At 40.6% G+C, this 27,291-nt stretch overlaps 2 protein-coding genes across 10 annotated transcripts in view; one reads left to right on the forward strand and one right to left on the reverse strand.

The window, feature by feature from the left end:
- The window catches only part of EIF5B (eukaryotic translation initiation factor 5B), a 36,298-nt gene extending 23,591 nt beyond the window's left edge, over positions 1 to 12,707 (forward strand). The window contains exons 13-24 of the mRNA XM_038157307.1: positions 428 to 495; positions 1,649 to 1,790; positions 3,387 to 3,518; positions 4,178 to 4,360; positions 4,477 to 4,638; positions 6,220 to 6,351; positions 7,667 to 7,798; positions 7,908 to 7,984; positions 8,099 to 8,263; positions 9,247 to 9,385; positions 9,921 to 10,082; positions 10,943 to 12,707. Of these exons, the coding sequence (XP_038013235.1) occupies positions 428 to 495; positions 1,649 to 1,790; positions 3,387 to 3,518; positions 4,178 to 4,360; positions 4,477 to 4,638; positions 6,220 to 6,351; positions 7,667 to 7,798; positions 7,908 to 7,984; positions 8,099 to 8,263; positions 9,247 to 9,385; positions 9,921 to 10,082; positions 10,943 to 11,050 (1,602 nt within the window). The 3' untranslated portion in view covers positions 11,051 to 12,707. The remainder of the gene's footprint in view (positions 1 to 427; positions 496 to 1,648; positions 1,791 to 3,386; positions 3,519 to 4,177; positions 4,361 to 4,476; positions 4,639 to 6,219; positions 6,352 to 7,666; positions 7,799 to 7,907; positions 7,985 to 8,098; positions 8,264 to 9,246; positions 9,386 to 9,920; positions 10,083 to 10,942) is intronic.
- Positions 12,708 to 14,892: 2,185 nt separating this feature from the next.
- Positions 14,893 to 27,291, reverse strand: part of REV1 (REV1 DNA directed polymerase) — a 55,173-nt gene continuing 42,774 nt past the window's right edge. For all 9 annotated transcript variants that reach the window (XM_038157227.1, XM_038157217.1, XM_038157234.1 and 6 more), the window contains 8 exons: positions 26,140 to 26,296; positions 25,558 to 25,763; positions 23,536 to 23,769; positions 19,320 to 19,428; positions 18,073 to 18,284; positions 17,746 to 17,905; positions 16,868 to 16,970; positions 14,893 to 15,315 (listed from right to left, as the gene is read on the reverse strand). In XM_038157227.1, the coding sequence (XP_038013155.1) occupies positions 15,204 to 15,315; positions 16,868 to 16,970; positions 17,746 to 17,905; positions 18,073 to 18,284; positions 19,320 to 19,428; positions 23,536 to 23,769; positions 25,558 to 25,763; positions 26,140 to 26,296 (1,293 nt within the window). In that variant the 3' untranslated portion in view covers positions 14,893 to 15,203. The remainder of the gene's footprint in view (positions 15,316 to 16,867; positions 16,971 to 17,745; positions 17,906 to 18,072; positions 18,285 to 19,319; positions 19,429 to 23,535; positions 23,770 to 25,557; positions 25,764 to 26,139; positions 26,297 to 27,291) is intronic.

Raw genomic sequence — 27,291 nt, forward strand, 5'->3', positions numbered from 1 at the left:
ATCATTTGTTTTGGATACTATATCCTATTTTGCTTGCAGAAGCAGCTGGCTTAAAAGCCTTGGTGTGGTAATGACTTTTTCCAAGATTTAACTCAACTTAGTAAACCTGTAAACTTAGGGGAGAGGAGAAAATCATCAAGACAAGAATGGTACATCTCACTACTCTGAAATGGTTTTTCTTCTGTAGGCTGCCTTGTCTTAGATTTTAGCTTAGCTTGTGGCTAGTTGACACCTGGAGCAACGTGCTGCATCAGTTTTTTTAATGTTGAAATGACTGTTGACTGATTTGGTTTATAGAGGGTGCTGGCCTTAAAATATGTATCTGGATTTTTGAAGTGCCGACTGTCAGTAATGTTGCCAGCTCGTATTTTGTTCTTTTTTCTTCTTGTGTAATCTCTACAAGATGGCTAATATTTTGAAATGTTAGTTTGACAGAGAGAACATAAAAATTCCAGGCATGCTGATAATCGACACTCCAGGACATGAGTCTTTCAGGTAATGTTTTCTCACAGTGTTGTACTTCTCAGAACTGGTGGCAAAAGCATCTGGAGATATTCTTAGTTAAGTGTGGTCTTTGCTTAATCTATTGTTTTAGTTCTCACTTGAAAAAAAGTCTGACAAAACCAACTTAAAGTAGAGGAATTAAGTGGATTTGCTTCATTTGCAGGTGCTTTTTATATCTGGTTAATTGCTGGCCTTTTATAGCTGATTAATTTTCTGTCTTCATGCCAGTTGAGCCATGAATATCTGAAAAAGCATGTAAATAAATAGTTAGTGTAAGAGGAAAGATGGAAGCAGGAAGCTAGCTGAAGGAAAAAAGGTGAGGATTTCAGGTGACCTAAGTACTTGAAAAATTAAAACTTTTTTCCTGGTCTCTCATTCATAGTGTCCCAGTTAAGGTAACTGAGTTTGTAAGACTGGAAGTTACTAATTACACAAGTCATCTGAGTCTTAGCAGAGATCAAATGCATTCTAGGAACACCAGTGGCATACAGGCAAGCCACTAAGTCAGCTTTTAAAGGTAAAACATGACAAGCATAACTGAACTGCCTGAGGTGAGATCTTGGATGAAATCTTGAAACAGAAGGATTAAGACTTTGATGTGACATTTTTCAGTAAAAACCTTTGTCAGCATCGAAACGCTGTGTTGTGGAGCACTTGGTGATGTTCAGATCAGTACCTTGGCATGGTACCTCTTACAGCTCTCCATCTTCTAGCCAGGTTTCGTTTGCCAACAAAGATGTGATAGTCTCTTTACCTTGTACTGTATAAAATCGTGATAGTGTTTATGCCGTATACAAAAAAAAAGTCTTGTTCAGGTTTTGCACTCCTGCATTTCACTTTAACGGTCTCAATTGTTGTGCAGAAAATGAACAGAACATATCTTGCATTGTAAAAATATATAATAATATGAAAACTTTTAGGATAATAATAATAATTTTAGTTTAGCTTACACATTCTTTAATGTGTTTTGTTAAATGAAAATTACAAAGTGTCATTTGAATGGTTTACATTTTTTAGGAGAAATAACTGATGAGCTTTAGGTTTTTGTTTGTCTGTGTAAGTTTGACATTGTACTTTGTGTTTTTATAAAGGTTCTGTTGCTAAATGACTGATTTAGTTTTTTTCCTGTCTTTTAATGTCACAGCAATCTAAGAAATAGAGGAAGCTCACTTTGTGATATTGCTATACTTGTAGTTGACATCATGCATGGTTTGGAACCACAGACAATTGAATCAATAAATCTGTTGAAATCAAAGAAATGCCCCTTTATAGTAGCTCTCAACAAGGTAGGATAGATTTTTATCCTGTTAGTATATTTCTCCACTCTAATAGTGCATTTGGCATTTGACAATTGTCTTTTTTCTTCCTTGAACTGGAATTGTTTTGTGTAAAATCTGAAGGGGTGGTTCTTGGGTCCTGCGTGTTGCATTTTTCTGTGTCCTTGATACCACAATGGCTCTACGGGAGCTTTGCAGAACAATCAGTTCTTGGAGTCCTGACTGGTAAATTTTGTTGCCTTATGTAACTTCTCTATATGATTCACACTTCCGGAAGTTCTTCTTCAATTGTGGGGTTTTTTTCCTTGTGCCTACTTACATAGATTTGTGTCCATTTTCTGATAAAATTCCAGCACAAGCTTCTTGTTGATGAGTCATACTTTATTTTAGCCACTGATACCGGTCAGTTTGACTTGAACACAAGCTGACTTTAGGCCATGGAGCAGTAATGTTGATCACTGGTGGGAAGTGTTTTGAGCTTTGCAATATTAGATGGAAAATTTCCAGTTCTTTTCAGCCCTGTTTTTAGAAATCCTTTGCATGAGAAATTACGCTGCCTGTTTGTGATGACTCAATGAATTATTTTATATATATGGAAATTACTCATGTCCAGTGACTTTGGAAGCCATCTGATCTGCTGAGGGAGAGCTGTAAGAAGGCTATTGTCAGAAGGGAGAGCTGTCAGAAGGCTGTCAGAAGGCTATTTTTACACTGCTATTTGCAGTGTAAAAATTGCAATATACTTAATGAAAGGAGCTTTAAGATTGAAGGTGGTTGGAACTGAGGAGGCCATTATCTCATTGCCAAAACCAGCTACTTTTTGAAAGAATACAACCAGCCTCTTGGATGGAGAGGTGTCCAGGCCTTATGGCAGAGTAGTAGAGAGTTGTCTCTCGGTCAGACCCGAAGACCCGACTGTTATTCATTGCCATCAAAGGCCTACAATGAGTCTGAAATTAAATGGCTAAGCGCTCTTGCATTTTAAGTTATAGTTGTATTATTTGACCAGGTTATAATCCATTTTCCTAAGATGTAGTTTTGATTTCTACAGCAAATATATTTTTGGGCTAAGTCTGTCTTGCTTTGGCAGCTGTTGTGGGGAAATGTTTCTGAAATATAGTTGTGTCTTTTAAACAACCTCACTCTGGTCCCTTCTCTGTAGCAACATGGGAAAGGGTCCATATTTACCAGGAAATTTTACAAGTTCTTTGTGAAACTAGTGTAGTGTCCTTTCAGGAAAAATCACAAACACTTCCATGGTTTTGGGGTTTTTTTGTGTGTATGTGAATCTATAAACAGGCCTCTTCTGATGTTTTATTTTAACCTTGGTGTAATTTATGCACATAAACTTTTTCCATATGAAAAAGATTACTATAGCTTGAATTTTTAAAATCTGAAGTAACGTTGCTATCCTGTAATACTGCCTGACATAAAGAGAGCTAAATATAGCAGCCAAAGCAAATAAGAACACTTTAATTTGATTACTGGAGCAGATAGATGTCTGGCTAAGTTGGTTGATAAAGTATTTCTCACTGATGATATGGCATAAGCATAAAGACACCCGTTAGTAAGCTGCATAAGATGACATACTGTTGTATTTTCAAGATTGATAGGTTATATGACTGGAAGAAAAGTCCAGATACAGATGTAGCTGTCACCTTAAAGAAGCAGAAAAAGAATACAAAAGATGAATTCGAAGAACGTGCAAAAGCTATCATAGTGGAATTTGCAAAACAGGTAGGTTGGAATACTCAAGCGTTTTTGCTTAAAAGTGCTAGTAAAGAGGGATTGGTGTGTGGTGTGGTTTGTTTTGGGTGAGTGGGTGGTTTTTGTTTTGTTTTGTTTTTTCTCCCCTTTCCTCAAAACAACTCGGAATTTCAAGAAAGCTGTTGCATCTCTTCTGACACATTGGTGTTAACCTTTTATAAACCAAACTTTGTTTTTACATTTTGCATCATTTTAACTGCTCCATGCTTACTGCTGGTTTGGAGAAAAATAGCTAATTTCTGTGCATGATCAATGGAGTCATGAATAGCAGTTGAGGTTTTCTGTCACTGTTCTCTTTCTCTTTGGGAATAGCCTGAGAGAATCCCATCTGTCTCTTTCTCTTGGATGCTGGCAGGGTATGAATCACATCAGTTCTGGGAACTTCCTCTGTTGGTGACATGCAATGCTGTCTAGAAGCTAGATCGGGTAATTAGCTTTGTAGAATTATCCCACACTGCTTCCAAGTGTGGATTGAGGATTCCTGTTCCATAGCATGCTGTCAGTAACAGTGTTGGCTTTTTAAATTGGGATTTTAAAAATGCAGTGGTATTTGCCTGGGGTTGAATGTTACTGTCAATACTGATGTGTATATGTGCTTTTCCCTGTGTAACTGTTAATCCTGATTCCAGGGCTTGAACGCTGCCTTGTTTTATGAGAATAAGGATCCCCGCACTTTTGTTTCTCTTGTACCTACCTCTGCTCACACAGGGGATGGCATGGGAAGTCTGATAGCTCTTCTCGTTGAGCTCACACAAACCATGCTGACCAAGAGACTGGCTGAGTGTCAGGAGCTGAGAGCTCAAGTCATGGAGGTAATGCAGCAACTCTTTCTTGAAATTAATATAAAAGTTTCTCCCTTCCCTGCATCCTTCCTTCTATTAAAAAATGTATGTTTGCAGTGCTTAACTTTTTTCCCCCTTTTATTCAGGTTAAAGCGCTGCCAGGCATGGGCACTACCATAGATGTTATTCTGATTAATGGACGTCTGAGAGAAGGAGACACCATTATTGTTCCTGGGGTAGAAGGTCCTATCGTGACTCAGATTAGAGGTCTGCTGCTGCCTCCTCCTATGAAGGAGCTACGAGTTAAGGTATGGCAGCTGGTTACTGTACTGACATTTATAACCAGGAAAAAAATCAAGCTTTATAAAAAGACAATGTGGTAGAATGTGGTTATATTAATGGTATCTAAAAGGAGCTTCAAGGGGAATGCAGGGGAAATCTGGTGTCTTTTTTGAAAATATACTTGTATGTTCATGTTGGGGTGTGCGTTGTCACAGTGGCAGAGAGAATGATCAAGGAATTACCTTGCAGTGAGGATTAGGGTGTGTATGCTTTAATAAGGGATTCAGGTATGTGGCTGCATGTGAGAGGGAAATCCCCATCTCAAATGGAAACTGGAGTGTACCGGTACAGCAGCTTCTGAGTTAAAGTTATAATATTAGTAGAAGTGGTTTTTTAGTAACAAAAACCATATACACTTACATTTGAGAAAAATGAACACATGAGTTTCTAGGGCTGGTTGATGAGTGGCAGTGACCAGGACTTCTGCAGAATCTGCAGCCTCTTGGCATTTTCAGGAGTTGTAGGTTCTGCTGCCCTAGTCTTATTAGCCTGAGGAGAGGCCCTGAATTTGAAATCCTTCCTGCATGGCTTTCCTTGAAATGAGGAGGAGACACAGAATCAAAAGGCTCTAAATAAATTAATACGTATGTTAAGATGAATGCATGCAGTTCAAAGATGATGAAAAGAACTGCTTTGATGTTTCCTGTTTGAAATGGAAGGAATAAATGTCTGCACAGACATGTTTTAAGGCAAAGAAAACCATGTAGATAACCTAGGTGAATGTAATAGGATAAGCCTTTCAGATTTGGGAACCCTGAGCTGGAGAAGTAAACCTAGGGGAGCTGTTGGGCTTTTTTGATGCAGGCAGTGAGGATGCATTTTGATTCAGCTTGTTCATGTGGAATTGTCATCCTTGAAATAAGATCCAGATTCTTGGGGTGGAGGGCTAAAGGATAGAGGTTTGCAGGAACAAAGTGCTTATTGAGGAAGGGAGCTGCCTTGCAGTTTTAAGAAAAGGATGGGACATCTAAATAAAAGAAATTAGGAAACGAATCAGAAAATCCTTCCAGCATCAATTTAAAGATCTTCAGAAATGGTTTTGTTATGTCTTAGAGCCATGCCCTGAGTGTGACATCTTTGAGGTTCCCCTGGGATGGGGAGAGAACCTGGGATATTGTACATGGAATTAAGCACATGAGAAGGCTGGATGGCCTCCAGTGGGACAGTGAGACAGCCCCTCCTGCAGAGAGGCTTGGGCTGTGTGTCAGCTAAGCTTTAGTGTTTTTGTTAAGCTGTTGGCATCTTCTCATTACTTGCCTATGGGGCTGAATTTGTGGGTTTTATTAGTGAGTAGATGCCTATTGTTGCCTGCTTTTTTCTAGTACATGTTCCTTTTTGGCCCCCTTCTCTGCTTCTAGAACATTTCCCTGCGCCCTGCCCACCTCAGCAGGGGTGCAGGGAGAGGAGCAGGAGGACTGAAATGTGCAAGTGCAAAGCGAAGGCAATAATGATGAAAGTTGGGAACTGCTGCACTTCACTGCTCCCCGCCGTGCTCTTCAGCTGCTCTGTGCAGAACTCTTTGCTAGTGTGTATATTCTCTTTTTCAGAACCAGTATGAAAAGCACAAAGAGGTTATTGCTGCTCAAGGTGTGAAGATTCTTGGGAAAGATTTGGAAAAAACCTTGGCTGGTTTGCCATTGCTTGTAGCTCATAAAGAGGATGAAGTCCCAGTCCTCAAGGTGAGGTGGCTGATGTTGAAGTACAGCACACTGAGGGTAACTTGAGCTCTCTGGTGATGAAGCTCAAATGCTGAGAGCTCAGTTTGCAAATAAGTGGGTTTTTTGGTTGTTTTAAAAACTGTTCCAGTAACAGTTTTAGGTTTTAGCCTTGTGCCCATGTGAAGCTTTGGTGGTGTGATGTTTTTAGTATCTTGACCATTAGTTTTTTCCCTGATATTTTGCTGGGGTGTCTCTGCTGCTAGAATAAGGTTTGAAAACAAGTATCATGGCATAGTTTGACTCTGTTAATTACTGATTTGGTATTTGTAGTAAATTATGATATATTCTAATCAAATTATAGTAGGTACATATCTACTAGAGGTGTTCTGGAAACTCTCCTAATTGCAAAGCTAATTTAAGACTTTTGCAATAAATTTCTTTTGTGACTTATATGTTAAAAATGGTAGAGGAAAGGATGTAGCGATCCCAAGCTCAAAACTGCTCTGTTTTGCTTCTCCAAAGGCAGGAAGTTAGTTTGCTAATTTACTTTTCATTTACATGCTGCCAGTTTACACATTGCTAATTTACTTTTGATCATAGTCTTCCTTTAGTCTTCTGTCTACTTATTTGTGCCTTTGAAGGGAGGTTAAACTTCTGGGACGTCCAAACACAGACCTTGTTGCTGTGTACGAGTATTTACTTCAAGTGTACTACTGGTAGTAGATACACAATGGCTAAAAGTCAATGGCAAAACCCATTCATCTGCTTGAGGAAGAGACTTTAGTGTTTGAGGTTAGAAGGCATAGGCTCTGAAAAAATGTGTTTTTTTCACTTCTCTAAAAGCAACAAATTGGCTTTGCTGCTCTTGCATCCTGTTTGGTACCCAGGCCTAAAGAGTGTTCAGGATCCTTTCCAGCTCGTGGTTTTAGGTGTCAGCTTTTGACATTGATCCCCAGGCAGCCAAAGGCATTGCCGCAATGTGTTTGCTCAGCCTTGCCAGCAGAAACTTGGACTGCTGGGGAAAGTGATGTGTAGTCTGCAGAGAAATGTTTCCAGCTCCGAAGGTGGGCATTTGCTCAGTTTTATATGATCATCTTCCCACATAATCCTCAGGTCTAGTTCAGCGGAGGCTTTTCTAATGCCAGAAACAGTCAGTATCTCACAGGCTGTGTATGATTTACACTGTAGCTCTGTCACTTGGGACCTATCACCATGGCTGTTGCCTGTTTTCAGCAGCTCATGAACTGGAAGATTTTGTACCCTGAGGCATAAATAACGAGAGAACTAAAACTTGCTTTTTTCTCTCCTCTTTTTTTTTTTTTTTTTTTTCCTAAAGGATGAACTAATACATGAACTGAAGCAAACACTGAATGCAATCAAATTAGAAGAGAAAGGTGTTTATGTCCAGGCTTCTACTTTAGGCTCTTTAGAGGCATTACTTGAATTTCTTAAAACATCAGAAGTGCCAGTAAGTACTACTGTGCTTTGTCTGATGCCATTGATTCTGTGTTTAGTCAGTAAATGTTTCCTTTTCACTCAGAGATCAGTGACTTGATTTTTGTGGCTTTCTTCAACAGTATTCAGGAATTAATATAGGTCCTGTCCATAAAAAAGATGTTATGAAGGCATCAGTTATGTTGGAGCATGACCCACAGTAAGTAGCTGTGCTTTACCGTGCTGGTAGATATGCAGTGGTGCTGCAGGCAGGCCTGGCCTGCTCGGGGCTTGTGGGGAGCCTGCTGAACCCTGGGGCTCGCTGTTCCTGCAGGTACGCCGTCATTCTGGCATTCGACGTGAGGATCGAACGGGATGCACAGGAGATGGCCGACAGCTTAGGAGTTCGGATCTTTAGTGCTGAAATAATTTATCACTTATTTGATGCCTTCACAAAATATAGACAAGATTACAAAAAACAGAAACAGGAGGAATTCAAGTAAGTATGAGCAATTGTTTTCTGGATGTTTCCCAAATAAGTCTCTCTCTTATTTTAGTGCAAATGAAGCTGTAATTAACTACTTGTTTTCTTATTACTTAGCATATAGTTCTCATGGAAAGGGAGGAGAGGAGGAAGATGGTAGGACAATAAATTGATAGTTTTCAAGAATTCAGTGCTCCAGTCTAATTGTTTAGATCTGGATTAGGCCTAGTAGGGTGAGAACTGTGAAAGCTGTGCAGCAGATGCAGGATTCAGCTAGAACAGTTGTGTAATAAGGAGTGTTCTTATTACAGTTTGCTTTCTGTACTTGGCTTCTCTTCCTAGATTGTGGCAGATGGGTTAGTCTTGCAGAGTTAAAAAAACAAAACGGAAAATATTTGGATTCTATTGTTTTGTATTCACGTGATCCTGGTGTAGAGGGCTTAATTCTGCCTGCAGTAACATGAATATGTAATCATTCAAGGATTTATAGGGACCCAAAATTAATTTTTGGAATCCTGTGTCATTGGGTGGCCTTCAGTAAAATAAGGGCAGTCAAAATAAATGAAAATGTATTTTGTTTTGTTTCATATTGATCCCAACTTGAGTTTGTTTAGCTCAGCTTTTAAATGTATTTGTTCACTTGGCAAAAAACCCCTTGAAATTTTGGAGTTCAGGCAGCAATATTTCTATTCCTGTGTTCTTGTGAGGCTATAATTACACTGTGAAACTACTACTCCTTTGGTCTTGGTCTAAGTTGAGCGCTGAAGCCTGTCAAATTAAAATCCATGCCAGGCATGAATGATTATTACTCCCTGTAGTTCTTGAAGAACAGCTATGGACTAGAATTAGCAAGACTGGAAAAGAGGTTTTTTCCTGCCTTTCTCCAAGTAACACTCCTAGAATGAATGCCGAAGAAGTGTGGGAGAAGGCAGAACTGTTAATGATATATCCAATGTTCCAGCGTATCTTTCAAAGTGCCTTTTCTTGTCATCTTCCAGGCATATAGCAGTGTTCCCATGCAAGTTGAAAATACTCCCTCAGTTCATTTTCAACTCTCGTGACCCAATAGTGATGGGTGTGGTGGTTGAGGCCGGCCAGGTGAAGCAGGGGACTCCCATGTGTGTACCTAGCAAAAATGTAAGTAAGGCCTCTTCCCACTGCAAGTTTGATCCAGCTGGTAGTTCCTGGGATGATGCTCCTTGGAGCACTTGCATGCTTTTCCTCAGTGCACAAATCGCTGGTGGGAGATGAGGGTCAGACTTGCAGATCAGGTCTTTCTTCTGGTGCTCCAATATCTCACTGCGCTCTGCCGGAAGAGTTGAGCGCTGGAGCAGGGCACAGGAAGTGTGGCTGCAGGGCACCTGCCAGTTCTGTGCTGTGCCGTTGAGTAACGGGCAACATTGTCCTACCTGCTAGCTAAAAAAGGGGAGAACCAGCTCTTGACATTTTAAGGGCTAGCCAGCTGATATCCCGGATGAGCTGTGGGAGGTTGGTGTCCCTGCCCTTTTCAGGATGAAGCACTTGCTGTACGTTTTGCTTGCCTGTGCTGAGGCAGCAGCTCCGGCAGTGCCGTACTTCCTGCAGCAGGTCTGTGCCTACAAACAGGAGTTTAGAGAAGGGTGCATGTGCAGAGGTTTGGTGGATGTGTTACAGCTGCTTCATTGTATTACAGTTTGTTGAAATCGGAATAGTTACAAGTATTGAAATAAACCACAAACCAGTGGACGTTGCGAAGAAAGGCCAAGAAGTTTGTGTTAAAATAGAACCTATTCCCGGGGAATCACCTAAAATGTATGGACGACATTTTGAAGCAACAGATATCCTTGTCAGCAAGGTAAGAGCAATCTGCATTCGTGGAGAGGGCTTAGGACAGAGTGGCAGCTTGCTCGAAGTGAAATTATAGCATGAAGCCTCAAAAACAGGCGAGGAGCCTTGTGTCACAGACTGACATTGACTTGGAAGGGTGTGTGTGGCATCGTGCAGCCCAGGTCTCTGGAGCCGTGGTTTGAGGTCTGTAGTGGTGCCCCTGCAGAGGCCTAAAGGAAGGAGGTGCTGTGGCTGCAAAGACCTTGCAGCTCAGAGTGCTTGAGAGGGCAAAGTGCCACACTCACTATTTGCCAACTGTTCGTACACAGCTCAGCAGCCTGGGCCCCAGGGCACCACAGCCTGTGCTTGAAATGGCACAACGAATAGCAATCCTCCACTTGCTCTGACTGGGGGACCCTGGGCTTGAATGAGGAGGATCCTTCACTTCATCTTTTGCTGTTGCAAGTAAAGCTACAGCTCTCCACCTTCCCAACTGCTTTAGTCACCATGTCATGGGACACCTGCCACGCGCGTGCCGGGGCGTGTGCCCACAAATGAAGGGCCGATAGGGCCTGGCACAGGCAGGGGTTGCTGGTCCTGTAGGCCCTGGTGGAAGCAGGAGACCTCTCCAGTTCTTGCCTCACTGCATAAGGTGTGGATTGGTCTGTACAGCCGCAGCCCCTCTAGACCAGGTAAGGGACGTGGTGTGAGGAGAAATGAAGGGAAACAAAGAGGTTGGGTCATTCAGCTGATCAGTAGCAAATGGGGACTTAGGGCAGTTTGCACGCCAGGTGGACTCATTCTTTCTTCAGAATAACTGTTTCCAGTGTGCTGAAAGCTGCTGTCGATTCCTGTGCGTTTCTGATGGGTTTGTCTCGTGTGTTACAGATCAGCCGTCAGTCCATCGATGCTCTGAAGGACTGGTTCAGGGATGAGATGCAGAAGTCTGACTGGCAGCTTATAGTAGAACTGAAGAAAGTGTTTGAAATCATCTAGATAACTTGTACAGCAATGGGGAGGCAGGAATAAACGCACTCTTCCTGTTACTAAAAAAGTTACCAACAAAGTCCTATATTGAAGACAGTGTTGGATATATGTTTGGGAGGAAAATATGTGGATAAAATGTTTTCCATGAGAAACCAAGAAATTTACACTGGTTTGACAGTGGTCAATTTACATGTTCCCATGGTTCCAATGTGCCTGTTCACCTCTCCTACTACCCTTCCTAATACTGGCTGCTGTTTTAAAGTTTGCCCTTCCCTCTCTTACACCTTCCTTCCACCCTTTTTCCCTCCTTCTCTCCAAAATAAAATAAATTGAATTTTTATTACAGAACTAAAGCTCTTTCACTTTTATACTGATGAGAGCAGTACTGCAGTATTTGATTAACCAAGCTTCTGCAGACTTTGTGATTCTCGGGACATTTTTGATGTAAGAAATACTTCTTTATTTATGCATACCTCTTTCCTTGACTTTCTTTTCCAACATTCTTCTGCTTTGTGCCTATAGAGTTTTTTTAAATAGAAAATTAGGTAATTGGGTATCTCTGTATTTGCTTTGTGTGAAACGATGTTGTAAACATAGCTGCCCACCTTTTACTGCTTGTACAGTTCATGGAAGTCAACCTGTAATCATTATACTGCAGAGCCACAAATAAAGGAGATGGACACAGCAGCCCATTTGTTTTACAGTTTGCTTCGGTAATCGCAATTTCACTTCATGGGCTGTGGCAAGTGTGGAAAGGCCAGGTAGGGACCCTCTTACCTCCCTCTGCTTGGCAGAAGGGTGGAGGCTGTTCCAGCAAAGGCGTTTCCTCCTCAGAATGCACTTCCTGTGTGCTCAAGGTGGTGATGTCAGCATTCCCGAGGCACGGGAAGGGCAGGCCAGGTGTTTAACACGGCAAACTCCCGGAGGTCACTGCAGGCATCTCTTCTCCACCTGCTGCTCAGGGGTGTGGGCACCTGCCAACAGCTGCTGGCCCGGGAGCTGTGACTGTGGATGCTGCATCACAGCTGTGGAGTCACCTGACAGCGTGGGACTGAACCAGCTCCAGCACGGATGGCTGTGATGACCAGGAGTCAGTCTGCAATCCCAGCATTTTCCTACCCCCCTTCCCCTCTCCCTCCCTGCCTGGGATGACAGCTTGATGTATTCTTTCTGAGGCTGTCTCTGGGTAACTCACGGCTCATGCTGATGGGAGCAAAACAAACATTCTTCAAAAGCACAAGCTGAAACAAAATCGAGGATCGTTTATGCAGCTGAGATTTTTAGCATTTAAGATACTTACAGGAGTTTAACATTCAACATGCAGTTTGATCAGATTTCTTCAGTCACTTGGATTACTTTTTTTTTGTTGGAAAAATCTGAATGTTATGATTGAGACTATGTGGACTCCATTACAAAGGAACATTTAGTAACTTACCTCCTTTGCAAATGGAATTTAACTTTCTGGATTTTTTTTTGTTAGACTTTAAACTTGCCATGGAAAAGGACCTTTTCACTATGGTTGGTGTGCGGTGCAACTTCCCATCAGTGGGCGAACACAATGATCAGAGGGAGGAAACTGCATTTCATTGTTAAGATTTTCTTTTGCAAACTATGCAATCATGAAAACTACACTAATAAAAAGTTCTTAAGAACACAGATGGCAAGAGTGTGGTCAAGGTATTCTTCTTTGTTTGCTCAGCTCCATAAGGGTGTTCTTCCCATAGGTAAAAACTGTGACACAGATGTGCTCCTCTGGCAGGCTCCCGTTGTGGAACTTAAACTAGCCTGACAGTGAATTAATGCAGAGTCCTTTTAAAGATGCCAACTGTCCATCTGTCTGGGTGCCAGTTCCAAAACCAGGGCTGTGCCGGACACCTGCCTGGTAAAATACCCGCTGAGTTTCAGCAGTGCCTGCCTTGATGGGAGCAGCTGATGTGCTGGTTTTTCTAAACCAACGCCAAGAGAAAAAGGCAGCTTCTATAGCAGCAACTGAAGGGGCTCCAAAAGACCCAACCTCGAGACTGAGGGAACTTAAGAGGTCTTGGCTCAGACAATGAATGTCCCTCTAGACACGTATTGATGACTGGATGCAAGGAAATGAGCACCATCAGCTGTTTATTCACATGGGTCAGATTCCCCCAGCCTGCTCAAGCTCCCTGCTGTCTCAGCCCTCCCTGTGCTGTGGGAGAAGCTCCACTCCCAGTGGCCCCGCTGGGGCCTGTGTTTGGGAGTTGCTCTGTGCCTCTCCTGCCGAGGGGCCCAGCACTGGGCTCAGCACCGCAGCTGCCTCTCACCAGTGCTGAGCAGAGGGAACAAGCGCCTGCCCTGACTCCTGGGGCTCTTCCTGCTGCAGCCTGGCACTGCCTGTGCTGCGCCGAGCAAGCCCCAGGCCTTGGTGCAGAGCCGGCCCCTCCTTCCCTGGAGCAGAACCTGGCGCTTCTGTGCTGAACTTCACACGGCTCCCAGCGCCGGCTGGGTCCCTGGAAGCAGCACCCCCCACCCTCAGCCCACCCTGTGCCATCAGAAACGCGCTGAGGCTGCGCTGCCCCATTGCCCAGGTCCTTTACAAAGGTGATCGACAGGACGGGACCTGCTACTGGCTCTGGCTACCACCTGGGCCTGGCCCCTAACAGGACTTCGTAGCACTGCCCACCACGCCCAGGGCCTGCCTGCCCAATTGTCAGTAAATTTCTCTCCAGCCTGTTCTTCATCAGCTTCTCCCTGAGGATGGTACAGGAGATTTAAGGAAAAACCACACTGAAGTCGAGGGAAGTGACATCTCCTGCCCCTCCCTCACCCGTCACCTGGCTGTAGAGGGTGGCACCTCTCCCAGTGTGTGGTAAGCCAAGGTCCCAGCTAAGACCCTGCTGCCACTGCTGCCAGCAGCGCTGCAGACGGGGATGGAGCACAGAGCTTTCTCTGCCCCAGCTGTACTGGCAGCTGCTCTCCATGCAGCAGCTCCTGCCCTGTGCTAGGCAAGGGGCTTCCATTTAAGCCAGTGGTGCAAATGCTGCTCCAGGGTTAGCTCCAGCTTGCATTCCTGCTCTCAATTCTATGCCCAGCATTACGTGGGATACTTCTCATCTCCCCCCATCATTTCTTCAGCAGAGATTTTTCTTACCAACGGGGTTTTTGTCAAGCGTTCTTCATTCTCTCCAGGTCCCTGAACAGCCTTGTTCAGCATACTGGGCCAAGTACACCTGTGTGAGGCTGGTGCACACCTGCAGAAAGCAGACTTGCCCGAAACATGAACCGCAGGGATGCAAGCTCACCCCCCAGGCAGGGACACAGTGATGGGATGGTTTATTCTGTCTCAGCTGCTCCCCACAACCTATTTTGTTATGCTGCATGAAGAAAATGCGTGCCACAGGCTGGGGAGAACGGTGGTGTTTTACACGTGGCTCTTCCTTGAGTAGGAGCGATGCAGAGGATGGATGCAGCAGGCCTGAGCAATGCTCCGTGCTGGCTACTCCCCCTCCCTTACAGTGCTGCTTTGGGGTGACTTGCCTTCCTCCAGAAGCACGTGAGAGGTGACAGGACACCCAAGGTCACACAGCACCCAGCCTTCAGCTGACATCCTGTGCGCTTCAGGAGTGCCTGGGCCACCCTTGCTTGAATCTTTGAAGGATGAAACTGAAAATGAACTAATATTCTTCCCTCAGCTTAAAATCTGTAATAAAGTTAGCCAAGAAGAAACAAAAAGTGGCCAGGTGCATGTACAGCAGCCTCCTCCATGTGTTGAGGCAGAGCCACTGTGTAAAACTTTGTGAAATGAATCCAAGCTGCAGCTTTAGTAAAAGGGCTTCACTATATTCAAACTGAAGCATCACAAAATAGAATCAGTACAAAAATATACATACAGTTCTTTATTAAACAACTGTAAACACTTCACTGTAAAAATCCATAAAACTTTATAAACAAACATTTTGTAAATAGATTCTATACTACAATAAAAGAATTTTAACACAATTATTTACATGCAATACTGACAAATTTGGCACTTTCTGAAAAGAAATGTACAAAACACTTTGTTGTTTAAAAAGAAATTTGAAATTATAAAAACTCAGGGCATTACTGTCATGCACTTTGCAAATACCTCACAAGCACTTATGGCACAGCTAGCAGAGAGCTCCAGGCTCTCATCAAGCTCTTTACTACAAGTTCAGATAACTTTTAATGTGCTTCCGTAAGTTTGTTGTAAAACTACCTGAACATTGTCAAGAATGAAGTCAAATGCCATATTCCAAACTGATTCCACAGATGACTGCATTAACCTGAGGGGGAAAAGGAAGAAGAGGCTGAAAATGACCATTACAGAACCAGTCCTTTTTACAATCACTTTTGGTCTTCACACCAGAAAACAAGATCACAACAGCTCCCCACGAATGGAATTTTGATCCAGTTCTGGTAAAGCCCTCCCTCTCTACCTGAACACACCAAGCCTTACTTAACAGCACGAATTCCTGCTGTGAGCAGTGTCACAGCAGCTTGTGAAGGCTGGCACCTGGCAGTGGTGTGAGCCTGTGAATTAAGTGCGGGTGACCTTCCACCAACTGCACACTGCAGAACGGAAATGGCAAGCTTCTGAATCCTGATCTTTATTTCCTCATCCCAAGACAGAGATGCAATTTCTCTATTTCCAACAAATGCCAAGTGCAATCAACACATTTAAATAATAGGGTTTGGGGCACTATATAATTTTTATATATTAATTTTTTATTTTTTATATTTATTGCTAAAAACAAAATCCACAGAGAACTATGAGTTCCCCTTATGATGAGTTACTTTTATGATCAGCAGCTGCAAGAAGCAAATGAAAGTACTGCTCAAGGAAAACAAAGCAGCTCTGCCCTCTCCATCTCCCTTCTAGAGATCCCTGTACTGCAGGAGAGCAGAGGGTTCCTACACCCAGGGCTTTGGAGGGGGTAACATCAGCATCACATGGGTGAGTGTGAACCCTCTGGGGAGACACACTGCCACCAGTGCAGATCCAACACACAGGGACCAGGAATGGGACATTCTGACAATTCTGAAGAGCTTTATAAAGAATTTGCTATACACATTTCATGAAACAGTTCACTGCACTGTGTATTTTGCATTTCCCAAGGCCTAAAGATATCATGTAATACAAAAGCCCAGTGAACTTCCTACACTTCTGTAGTCCTTTTGGTGTTGATTCATTTTGTGAAACATATTTGCAGATCTAAAACCTAGAAAGCTGAGCTGCACAGTTAAGCTTTAGTTAGTAAGCAAGTCATAAATGGATTAAAACCTCATGGCAAGAGTAATAGGAGCACAATTACAAAGTAACAGGAATGCATCTAAAGGCTGGAGGTGAGACAGAATCTGGATACAGCAAGAGAATGAAATCGGGTCTAGAGATACCATGAAAAAATGAACAAAAACAGGATGAAGAAAAGAGACAATGCTGATGAAAACTACAGTCTTTGTCTAGAAATTGTTCCCAGAGAAGTGGATTCCCCATCCCTGGAAGTGTTCAAGGCTGGCTGGATGGAGCTCTGAGCAACCTGGTCTAGTGAAGGAAGTGGCTGACCATGACAGGGGAGTTGGGCCTGGGTAATCTTTGGGGTCCCTTTCAACCCAAACCATTCTGTGATTCTGTGAATTACTACTAAATATTACTCTTACTTTTTTCACAAATTACCTATTTTAACACTCCAACTCCTTCCCTCAACCCCAGTATTCAAGCTTAAAACCACTCATCACTGGAATGTCTAATGGGTTAATGGGCTCACAATGCAGCATCTAGTGTATAAATTCTAACAAAAATAGTCTAAACTTCACAAATACTAGCAATTAAGTTACCTTTTCATGTACTTGACAACCAGATCTAACTTTTCCAAGTCTTTTTCTTCTATTAGATCAGTACAGTATTTCACAACCTGTAGAATGTCTTCTTCCATAGGATCTGCAATTAAAAAAAAAATTAAATGAGGTCTTTTCTCTAAGTATACTTAGAATAATAATAATCACAGAATAATGGGAATGCAATAGAAAGAAATTCTGCAGTGTCAGCATATCAGAGGCCAACCTGACAATTTCTGTATTCTCGCACATCTTCCTGATACCAGAAGCTGTGGATGTAACAGGACTGCAGGGTCCTGAAATACCTGTCCTGTAGGCATCCTTCTTTTCAGTAATAACAACTGACGGCAAAGCTAGCAGTAGCCAAAGGGAAAAGAGACTGGGTTTTAGAATGCAGTGGCTTTGAAACTTATGAGAATAATAATGTCCAGGGCAGGAAGGTCAAATTTCCCAAGGTTTTAAGGAGCTGCTATTTGTTTGACCTAATTCAAACCACAATTCAGCAAGAGTGTCACAGTTGCACAGTTTTTTTAATCTAGTGTTCTTCCCAGCATTTATTTTGACAAAACCCCAAACCCTGCACTCCTTTGCCTCTAAGAAGAGATCTTCACAGAAGAAATGAATTCCCTTTAAAGAACTTTCATCCCAGCGGTTGCAATATGTTGGAAAAATAGAGTAAACCTCAGACACAAGTAACACTGAGGCACAGGACAATGGTCAGACACAGGGCTTCAAGAAGGATCATGTTATTTTTCATGATGTTAAGCAAGAGGAGCTGACAAAGCCACAGACTGAAGGAGAAAGGAAGTACAAAAAGCCTACTCAAAGCAGTTTTCTTTGTGATGCACTGCAAGATCACCCAGTGTGACATCCCTCACCTGAGATAGTTGTGATCCACTCTTTCAACAATGTCTTCACATCGTTGAATTCCACAGCTCCAGCGAGGTTTGGGGCCTGTGGCCTGAACAAGCCCGGCTGCTGCTCCGTCTGCAGAGCGGATGGGCCTGGAGAATCTGAAGTTGATGGAACTGCTTCTGCCTGTTCCAAACATGGAAGTGGACAATGCTCAGTCTGACAAATATGGGAACACCATGTACATACAGAGGTAAGTGTCAGTGAAGAATCCAGTAAAGAAAAACAGCAACCTGAACTCGGTCTAAAGAAGCAGACACAGCTTTACCAAAAGCTGTTTGTGTTAAAAGTACCTGAGCAGCTGTTCCTTCTTGTTTCAAGAAGCCATCTATTAGCTTCTGTGGGCTTCCAGATGTAGCTGGCATGTTTTTTGCAGGACTACCAATAAGTTTGTTTTTCAAAGGACTCTGAATCTTTTTCACAGGACTGACTGGATTTTTTTTCCGTGTTTTTTTCTTATTTTTCATAGTTGTATGCTTCAGGTGTAGGAAAGGATTTTTTGACACTGAAAAACACAGGAACAGTCAATGGTTGATACTTTTAAAATTTGATACTTCTCCATTGAAAGGGGGACTCTGTATCTCCCACAAAAACCTAATGATCACTTGAGAAACCATAGCCTAGATAAAGCAACTGTCACGTACACACCATTGCAGACCTGGAAAGCACTGTTAGACTTTCATTGTACACTCAGCTGTTCATAAGCTTCTTAAGGGGAGCATTTCAGTACTTGAATGCTCACATTAAGCAGCTGGTGAAATGTGAATCTCCTGGACAAACTGCCCCACCTCAGTCAGAGCACTGTCCCACCAGGGTTAGCAGCAAGCCAGCAGTGTAAAGCCCCCACAATGCTTTTATCACAGTTAATGAAGGAAATCTCTCTCTCATTCCATCATTCTCACATATCTGCATTAGTCCACTGGCTATGAAATCAGGGTGTGATTATAATTACAGTGCAGTGTTTAACTGGCAATCAAGCCAATAACATTTACAATCTATTTTTATGACAAAGCATGTTCATAGGGAATTAGTCTTATTTCTTTCTACTGATTATAAAAAGAAGACCTGGATGATCAGCTCAGAGTAAAGCCAGCTGACTGTAAGACATTCAGTGAGATGCAGTATATCTTTCTCTAGCTGCCCCAAAACCCTGCCAGTGCTATGGGCTTCAGGGAACCACGAGATTGCTCCCTGAAAAGAGTTTAACTAACTTAAGAAAGTGCAATACTTTAAATCACAAGACACATCTAGTTTGGATTCCATTTGGCAAACATATGGATGTGGGGAAGCTTAGTGCCACAGTCCCCATGAATTGAATTAATTACTCATTTGAGTAAAGCTGGGCACCTGTTCGCAAACTGAAACCACAGCTGGTTGTAACTGACAGTCTGTCAAAAATAAATACAGAAATTCAGTTGAACGTAGCATCTTCAGAGAAGCTTTGGTTACATTTTCCAGTTTGTTACTTAGGGTTGCACAGCTGTTTAGATAGCAAACAACTCCTACACCAGAAGACTACTGCACAACTACATATTCTCACCTAAAGTGTTAGCAGGCTGCTGCTCTGATTGCTTCTGCCTTTGATCATATGCATCTTTCAACTCTGCTTGCAACTCAGCAGGTAGTGCAGAAAAAACCTCAGGGTCCACCTGAACAGTAACAAAAGATTCATTTGATTATTGTAGCAGTGAGCAGCACCGTTTACTTCTTTCTAGGTCACTCACACGAGAAAGGCATTTACATTTTATGGCAAGCAAAAAAAAAAGGAGATAGAACTGAAATACTGTAAAACACATTGTGCATTTTCTTTGCATATTTTAGTTTGTAAAAGCAACAAACTGTACATCTAATATTACTCTATTTAATAAAATTACTATTATGAGCATATAATGCACTAACCATCTTTACCCACCCACTGATACCCAGTACAGCTGTGTTAAGAGCAGGATTAAGCCTAACCCAGAGAGCACTCCCTTCAAATTTGAAAACACAAACATTGTGACCACCAGATTTTTGTTCCTCCTTTTCTTTTGAAACTTCTATTTCCTGCAAGCTGCTATATAACTCAGAATATTCTTGGAAATGATCTCAGTTCTTTGGGGTATTTAGACTATTTTTGTTAGAATATCCCAAAGAATATCCCAAAGATATCCCAAAGATATCCCAAAGGATAGGAAAATCCAAGTCCAGCTGTGTCATATTTTGAATTAGCACCAAAGGGTTTAATCTCTTTCTCCCACAGTTGTCCATCAGTTGCTTGACTGATAAAAGCACAGTCCCTTGCAACTGTCCCAGGGGGAGTCTAGACAGGAAATAATTTGATGCCAATTGCCAGACACACTCACATGGACAAAATAAAATTTCTTGTATTATCAGTTATTTTTTCTCATTGCGTGTCTGAAGTAGCGCATCAGTGACAGACTCATCTTGTATTTGGAGCTTCCCATTACAACTAAACAGTGTTTTCAGCTCATAATCTTCAAAATCTAATTCAAAGCAAAGCTATCATTTAGTGGATTAAATCTGTCAGTGGGAGAGTGCCCTCCATTTCACTGGCAGAATTCAGAGATGAGCAGAAACAACAAAAAATTGGTCAAAACTACAATTACTATTCAAAGAGTACAATGCAATTTCTATCATTATCTGAAATACTGCATTTATTGCATGTCAATCTGCAAAGGTATTAAAATTTATCTCTTGTTTTCAATAGAGATTTCTTTTTTTTAAACCAAAACATGTATGCTATGACAGGGAGGTACAGTGGGCTATTCACACACGATGTCTAAATAATACAGATCATAAACATGAATGTGCTCTTACAGGTTAGAATTCATCAACTCAGCACAAGTTTGTTCCTTTTTCAGAACTCCATGAGTAACACGAATTTTTCACCACAGAATATGCACTAATTGAAGGAGGAAACAGGAACACCTCTGACCTCAATTACCATATACATTGTGCAGAACAAAGCACTAAAGTGGAATGTAGCCAATTACATCACAGGTGATAAGTTATCTTTTTAAATACAAATTTTAATTCATAAAACTTTTAAAAAAAGTTTAGTGCTCTGTGGTAAAGCATTCAAGAGCCAAGGATTTGGAATGCTCTGAATTGACACTGGCTTTTGTGTACACCACTTAATTAATGCAGAAATAGTGCAGTACATGAACTGGATGCATTTTTGTTATTCCCCCATCACTGCTCTCTCAAAGTGTGACATGGAAAAATTCAATTAGAAGAGCCATCAGTTGAATTCACATGAATTGTCCAATATAACTGGAGTTTCAAGTAACTGATTGTACAATGTCCTAACATTGTCATGCAGGTATCTGGAAGCTTTCACATTATGGAGAACCTTGGTTTTACAGAGTTATGGGGTGACCTCAGCATACAGATATCAGTATTTCTGATGTGCTTATATCAATTTCCTTAGGAGGAATCTGGAGCACGTGAAGACACTGCAAGGATTAAATGAAAACTTGCCACCACTAATTAACACCATTATTACAAATGTCATTCATTTCTAGGCATCTGTAATCTTTATGTTTTGCATCCTACGCTTCTGCAGGAGCCAGGCAACAGAGATATACAACTATTCTAAATTTTAAGATTACTTCAGCAACTGATGAAAAGGAATGCAACCTATCGGGATTCCTTTCACAGGAGAACTTTACCTAACAAAGGAAATGTTCCACATGTTTTCTAATGAATAAATCACTGTCAGCCAATTGGCTTTGCACCTGATCATAAAACTCAGCTCAGACAAAAGGAATGAAGAGCTGCAAAACAAACCTTATTAAGCTATAAAAAGATGACAGGGCATAATCTACATCTGATGTAGATTAAGTACTCATTTTGGAGTGGTTTGCAGTACTTCTATACCCAAAACCTATGACTACTCACTTCACTGCTTCATGGGCCACAAAGTAGATTTAAATGTTTGTGTGCAGTCATAGCATATACACTACCACAAAGACTTTAAGAGAAAAAAATGTGTCAAACTATATTTAGAGTAAGATGGTATTTTTGAATTAAGTTCATGTTTGATTTTAACACAGAAAAAAATCTTCTTGTATTAATGAACTGGGTTGAGCCCTTTTTTTTTCCACCAAGCCTACAGGAAGCTTTTCAACCATACTATTCTAGGTATTAAACTTAGACCTGACTCAGAAAATGAAAATTGTAAATATTAGTGCTCTTTTTGCCATTAAAGAAAGGTGAATGGCTTTCAGGAGAAAATTTTGAGTATGAGCATAAGGCACTCTCAAACAGATAGTATGGATATCCTTGACAAATAAATAGGAAGTACTCAATTCCTCTTGTACTACATCTTCAAACAAAAAGGCTGCTCTACTAAGTTGCATCTTTGGATCAAGTAACTGGGTCACAAAATACGTAAGTAGAGAGACAAAAAACAGTGCAAAAAACTAGTTCAAACTAGGTCCTTTTAAGAAAACTTCAAAAAGTAATGCTGTTTTAAAAAATAACAATCAATTTTGACTACCTAATTATTAGACAGATAAAGCATAAACAAGCTAAAGAGAATTTTTATAGAAAGCCATATGCAGTTACCATTTACTCTGAAAAACAGTACTGAGTGGCAAGCCAAGTGTGGAGGGGTGCACAGCCTAATTTAACACACATCTTGCTCATGGACAGATGTAACTACGAAATTCAAAACAGCTGGAGCAGAGAGAACTCGGTATTATTTGCACACTAATCCACAGGGGGAACCAAACTTTGCAGCTCAGGAATAAAAACTGACACAACTGTTTCTGAATCAATGAACTTGAATCAAGATGAGGAAATTTTAGTAAAAGAACAGACTACAATTTTTAAAAATAACGATTGTGCATTAACTATTTGGTGGAATTTCTACATTATTTTCTCTGGATTTTTTGTCAGCTAAGCAACATTATGCATTAGAAAAAGCAACAAATCTATAAATGTGATTAAGTGGTATCACTTCATTTGAGAACAGCAAAGGTGCGATGAAACAGAAAAATAAAAACACTGCTCCATTTTAAATGATGCAATGCAAGACAGTGTATCTCTGGGTAAGCCAATCTTTGATTTTTAAATTTTTTTTTCTTTTAATTTTTCAACTACATTTTTTCAGCACCTTCTTGGACTGACGAGCAGACTAACATTAGAAGCATCCTTACTGTTCCCTGCTGCCCTTTCAGGTCCCTATTTTGACAAACATCTTTGTTCTTTTCTCATCCTGGACATTCTATGTATGAGTCCATTTAAAAACTATGGAGATATGCACAACCTTGAGCCATGACTGCCCTTCTCTCAGGAATGGGATACAAACAAATACATCTACAGAAGAAGCTAGCAGAGGCTGGCTATACCCCATGAGAACACACACTTTACCAGAGCCTCCTGTGATTTAGCTAAGCAGATTTTAGGACTGCTTCAAGACTTATGGTTCAGTGTAACTCAGCTGCAAAAAAAAAGCTATTTACAGACTGGATTGCAAAGCAGACCATATTTGAGGGGGTTTTGCATTGAACAACAGCACGAACACAGGCAGACTGATGACTATAATCTTCAAGAAATATTACCATACTATGTTTCTGACAGATAAAGTAACATTTAAAAAACAGACTTTTAAAAGACATTAAGAGACCATGAACAATTGATTGTGGGAAGGCACAGGTTCCAGTTAATCATAAGTTGTCTCATGAAAGAGCTTCTAAATTCCTATAGATGAAAACGAATTGTTTATTTATACCATGCAAACATCCTACCTGTGAGAAAGCTGGCAAGGCTATTACATTGATTCCCGTATTGGTATTTGGTTCTTGGAGCTCTGGTATTTGTAAAAGCACTGTTCCAACTGGTTGTGACAGAAGTGCAGTGTTACATCCATTTATTGGCTCTTTTTTGCTCTCCCCGTAACTCTCTCCTTGCTGAATGGTGCATATTTGCTCCACTTGCTCTCGGAGATCAGGTGGCAGAGCTTCTAGCACAGACTTATCTAGCTACAAGTACATAAAAGCTTTTAGATTTTTCTAAGGAACAGGTAACAGAGCTATTTTAGTCAGAACATTAGTTATACAGTTCCTGAATTTTACAAAACCCGCTACATATTACCCTGTGTATGCAAACATCCTTAGGAACCTGAGAGTTACACTCTGCAGCAGTAAAATATCATTTAAGACTATGCAGCTCAGTAAATATGAATGCTCAGTTTTATCTTTTCACAATGATCAGTCTTCTTACCAAAAACCATATAGGGTTTCCTCTACAGCTACCTAATGATAAAGTAACCTGAATTCTGAGTTCAAATTATACAGGCAACAGGTTGATATGAATACTAAATTGGTGTCCAGCACAAAGCTGTAAGCAATTAATTTATTTCTTTATACAGTTCTAGGGTGTATGTTACTGATTTACTTAACTGGTATTACATATGTTTGCACACTGTCAGACTTGCCAGAGTTGGATGATGAAATAAGCTTTTACTTACTATCAATTATTTACTTGAAAGAACTGAGCTAGCCCCTCAGTGTCCAGAGGCTGCTGTGTACAATAACAGCTGCACAACAACTGAATGAATACAACTGACAAGCAGATGTACAGCATCATTTTTCTCTCAAGTAAAATTTGAATAAAACTATGTAGAGAAATGCCAACGTTTGCCTCTGAGTTCTGCTGAGTAAGACTTCATAGCTGTGTTAGAATAGTTTCTCTTTTACCTTTAAGAGGAAACTTTGGAGCTTATGACCAGGTTCTGGATTTACAGAGAAGAACCACAAATACCTATGAAAATCTACATGGCTTGGTAACTGAGAGCTTTTGATGAAAGCTGTCTGTATTGTTAATCACTTCAGTTACTCTTCCATATTCTGTTTGTATTCACTCATTCCAAATTTGCTTCATATAAAACTCTATAATAATTTCCTGGGAATCCTAGGTGTGAAATACCCAGGATTGCTGTTTACCCTAGTACAGTATACAAACAGCAGTGTGACACTAACTCTCACCAGTCCTTCCCAGCCCTGAATTTTTTATTACATTCCTTATTATAATATGATTAAAAGCAGAAAGAAAGATACTGTGCCATAAGGCCACCAAAGTAGCAACTTTGCTGAACAGCTAGTGCATTTTTCACTTGTTTATACATATTCCTCCTGTGGCAGCATGTGAGTGTACAGAGCTTCTTACTGTTCAATCAAGTTACTTTTAGATCCTGAGCTGGCTTTGATATTGCATTATAGGAACACGTTTCCTGCCAAAAGCATAATTTGCTTCTTAAAATTGATAAATATTTGAGAAAGCTGTTAAAAAACTACAGAAATGCTTTTACAGATTTAAATGACAGACATTTAAATGACAGATTTTTACAGAAGAGAAGTAGGTCTGCTTGTATCTAAAATACCTGCAGAAGTCTGTGCAGCTGTCTCATAGCAGACCCTTCTAACAGAGTCTACTTGAACAGCATGTGGGGCAGAAATAATGAAGGCTGTCCCTTTGTTAAAACACACCTAAAAAATCCCCAAATCCTACAGAAATATTCTATTTAAATAAAGATTGTCCTCCTCTCATCTAAATAGTGGTATCCTGTACAAATGTTAAGTGTGCATCCTAACTTCAACATTATTTATTAAGGCAAAATATTTTTGCATCAATAAGAGTTACTTACTGTGCACTGTACTTTACTAGAACTCTTTGTATTTAAAAAGAGCTCCTTTTGGGTCTGTCCAAATAAGACAGACAATCCCAAGTGATTACAATATACTGCAGATGTTTCATATTCTCAGGTTTACCTGGGAAGCAGATGGAACCTCAATACTCAAATTGAGCCTGGATTTCACACTGATGGGAGAATGCACACCATTCCACTTGACAGCAGACTCGGTGTTGTTGGCATTAGAATTGTGACCAGGTGTTGAGACATTGGTACCACGAGATGGAAGGAAAGTGCAAGTTCTTGAATTAGAAGATATTTCAAGGTCCATAGCAGCCACAAATACTATACATATGGAAACAAAACACAGAGTGATCATCTAATAGTTAAAAATACTCTGAAGATTCAAGACACAGCAAAAGGTATTTTCTAGGATTATTTGAAGAGTTTACACAATATGTAGCACCATCATAACACTTTATTTCAAAGTATCCTCTGTTACTATTAACTAAAAAACTTAACCAAAAAAACCTAATTGGACTAATCCTATACAAAGTTTTATTAGTAGCATTTTCATTTGCAGCAGCAAACCCCACTCAGAAATTTTATGTTGCATAATTTACACTGGTATAATATTGAATAATTATTCCAAAAGATGATCTATGTGAGGGTCCTTCAGAACTGATGACTATCACACATGCCAAGTACAAAGCTTACTGACCTTCCTTAGGCTCTTCTTCGGAGCGCTTTTTTGCTTTCTGAACATGAAAAAGATCAAGAACTGAATGGGATCCACCAGGTAAATGTCCAGACTGTACTGTTGAGAGAGCTGAAGTTGTTTTACTGATGGGAACTAGCTGCTGTACCTGAATTCCAACCTAAATCCAAAAATAAATGCATTCATTTAATGAAGTTTGAAATAAACAAAATTAATTTTTAAATATGTAATTATATCATAACACTCCCTTCTTTGGAATTGACTGCCTGTTGTGGGTGAGGGGGAGGACAAATAAAAATATATTGAAATACACATAAACAGCCACTAAAAACATCCCAAACAAATCCCAGGATTACCCACCATAATCCAACAACTAAGAAATTACAAAGGTACTACCATCTGAACGTCTCTGATATAAGAAAGTGCTGTCAACAGGATCATGAAGCAATGTGTTTTTTATGAAATTTCTTAGACATTAACAAATACAGGAATACTGACAAGAATGTGGTTAGTACTAAATCTGGCTACCCAGCAATGCTTTTCCCCAAAGACAATCTATACTAAATGCATCACCCCAGTCTATAAATGAGAAAAAATACTATTGTTTCACTTGTAAACACTAGTTTTGCAAAGTCTCAATAGATGAAATTACTTTGGTAGAAGTAATCTTTTTTAGATGAGGTGTTCCTCATTTTTCAAGACATCCTAGATTTTCATTTAATTTTTAAATACCAAATCAGCAGTGGTTCAAAACATGACTAACTTAGAATGCACTGGTGCACTGTATGAGTTTATTGCCAATCCTCCATAATTTTAAAGAAAAAACCCCGACACTTAGAAAAACTTGTATATGGGACTCAGAAAGCATGAAGGAGCTACTGTATATATTTCCACCACGTTTTCTTCAATAATTACATAGAAAGGATTTTGTTTATTAACACCTTCTTAGTTGCAATATGGGATATGACATTTAAATTAAATATTTCCTCAACTCCAAGCCAGGGAGCAGACTTTGCAAAGCAACATTGTGAATCAAATCCTACTTCTACATCCAGACGATGAATTAATGCAGGTTTGTTTTAGAAACAAACTGTGTTCTATTGTAACAAACGGCTGATGTCAAAATAGCAGCATCATGGGGTCACATTGCTATGA

The sequence above is a fragment of the Motacilla alba genome, chromosome 1, assembly GCF_015832195.1.
Source record: "Motacilla alba alba isolate MOTALB_02 chromosome 1, Motacilla_alba_V1.0_pri, whole genome shotgun sequence".
NCBI classification, from domain to species: domain Eukaryota; kingdom Metazoa; phylum Chordata; class Aves; order Passeriformes; family Motacillidae; genus Motacilla; species Motacilla alba.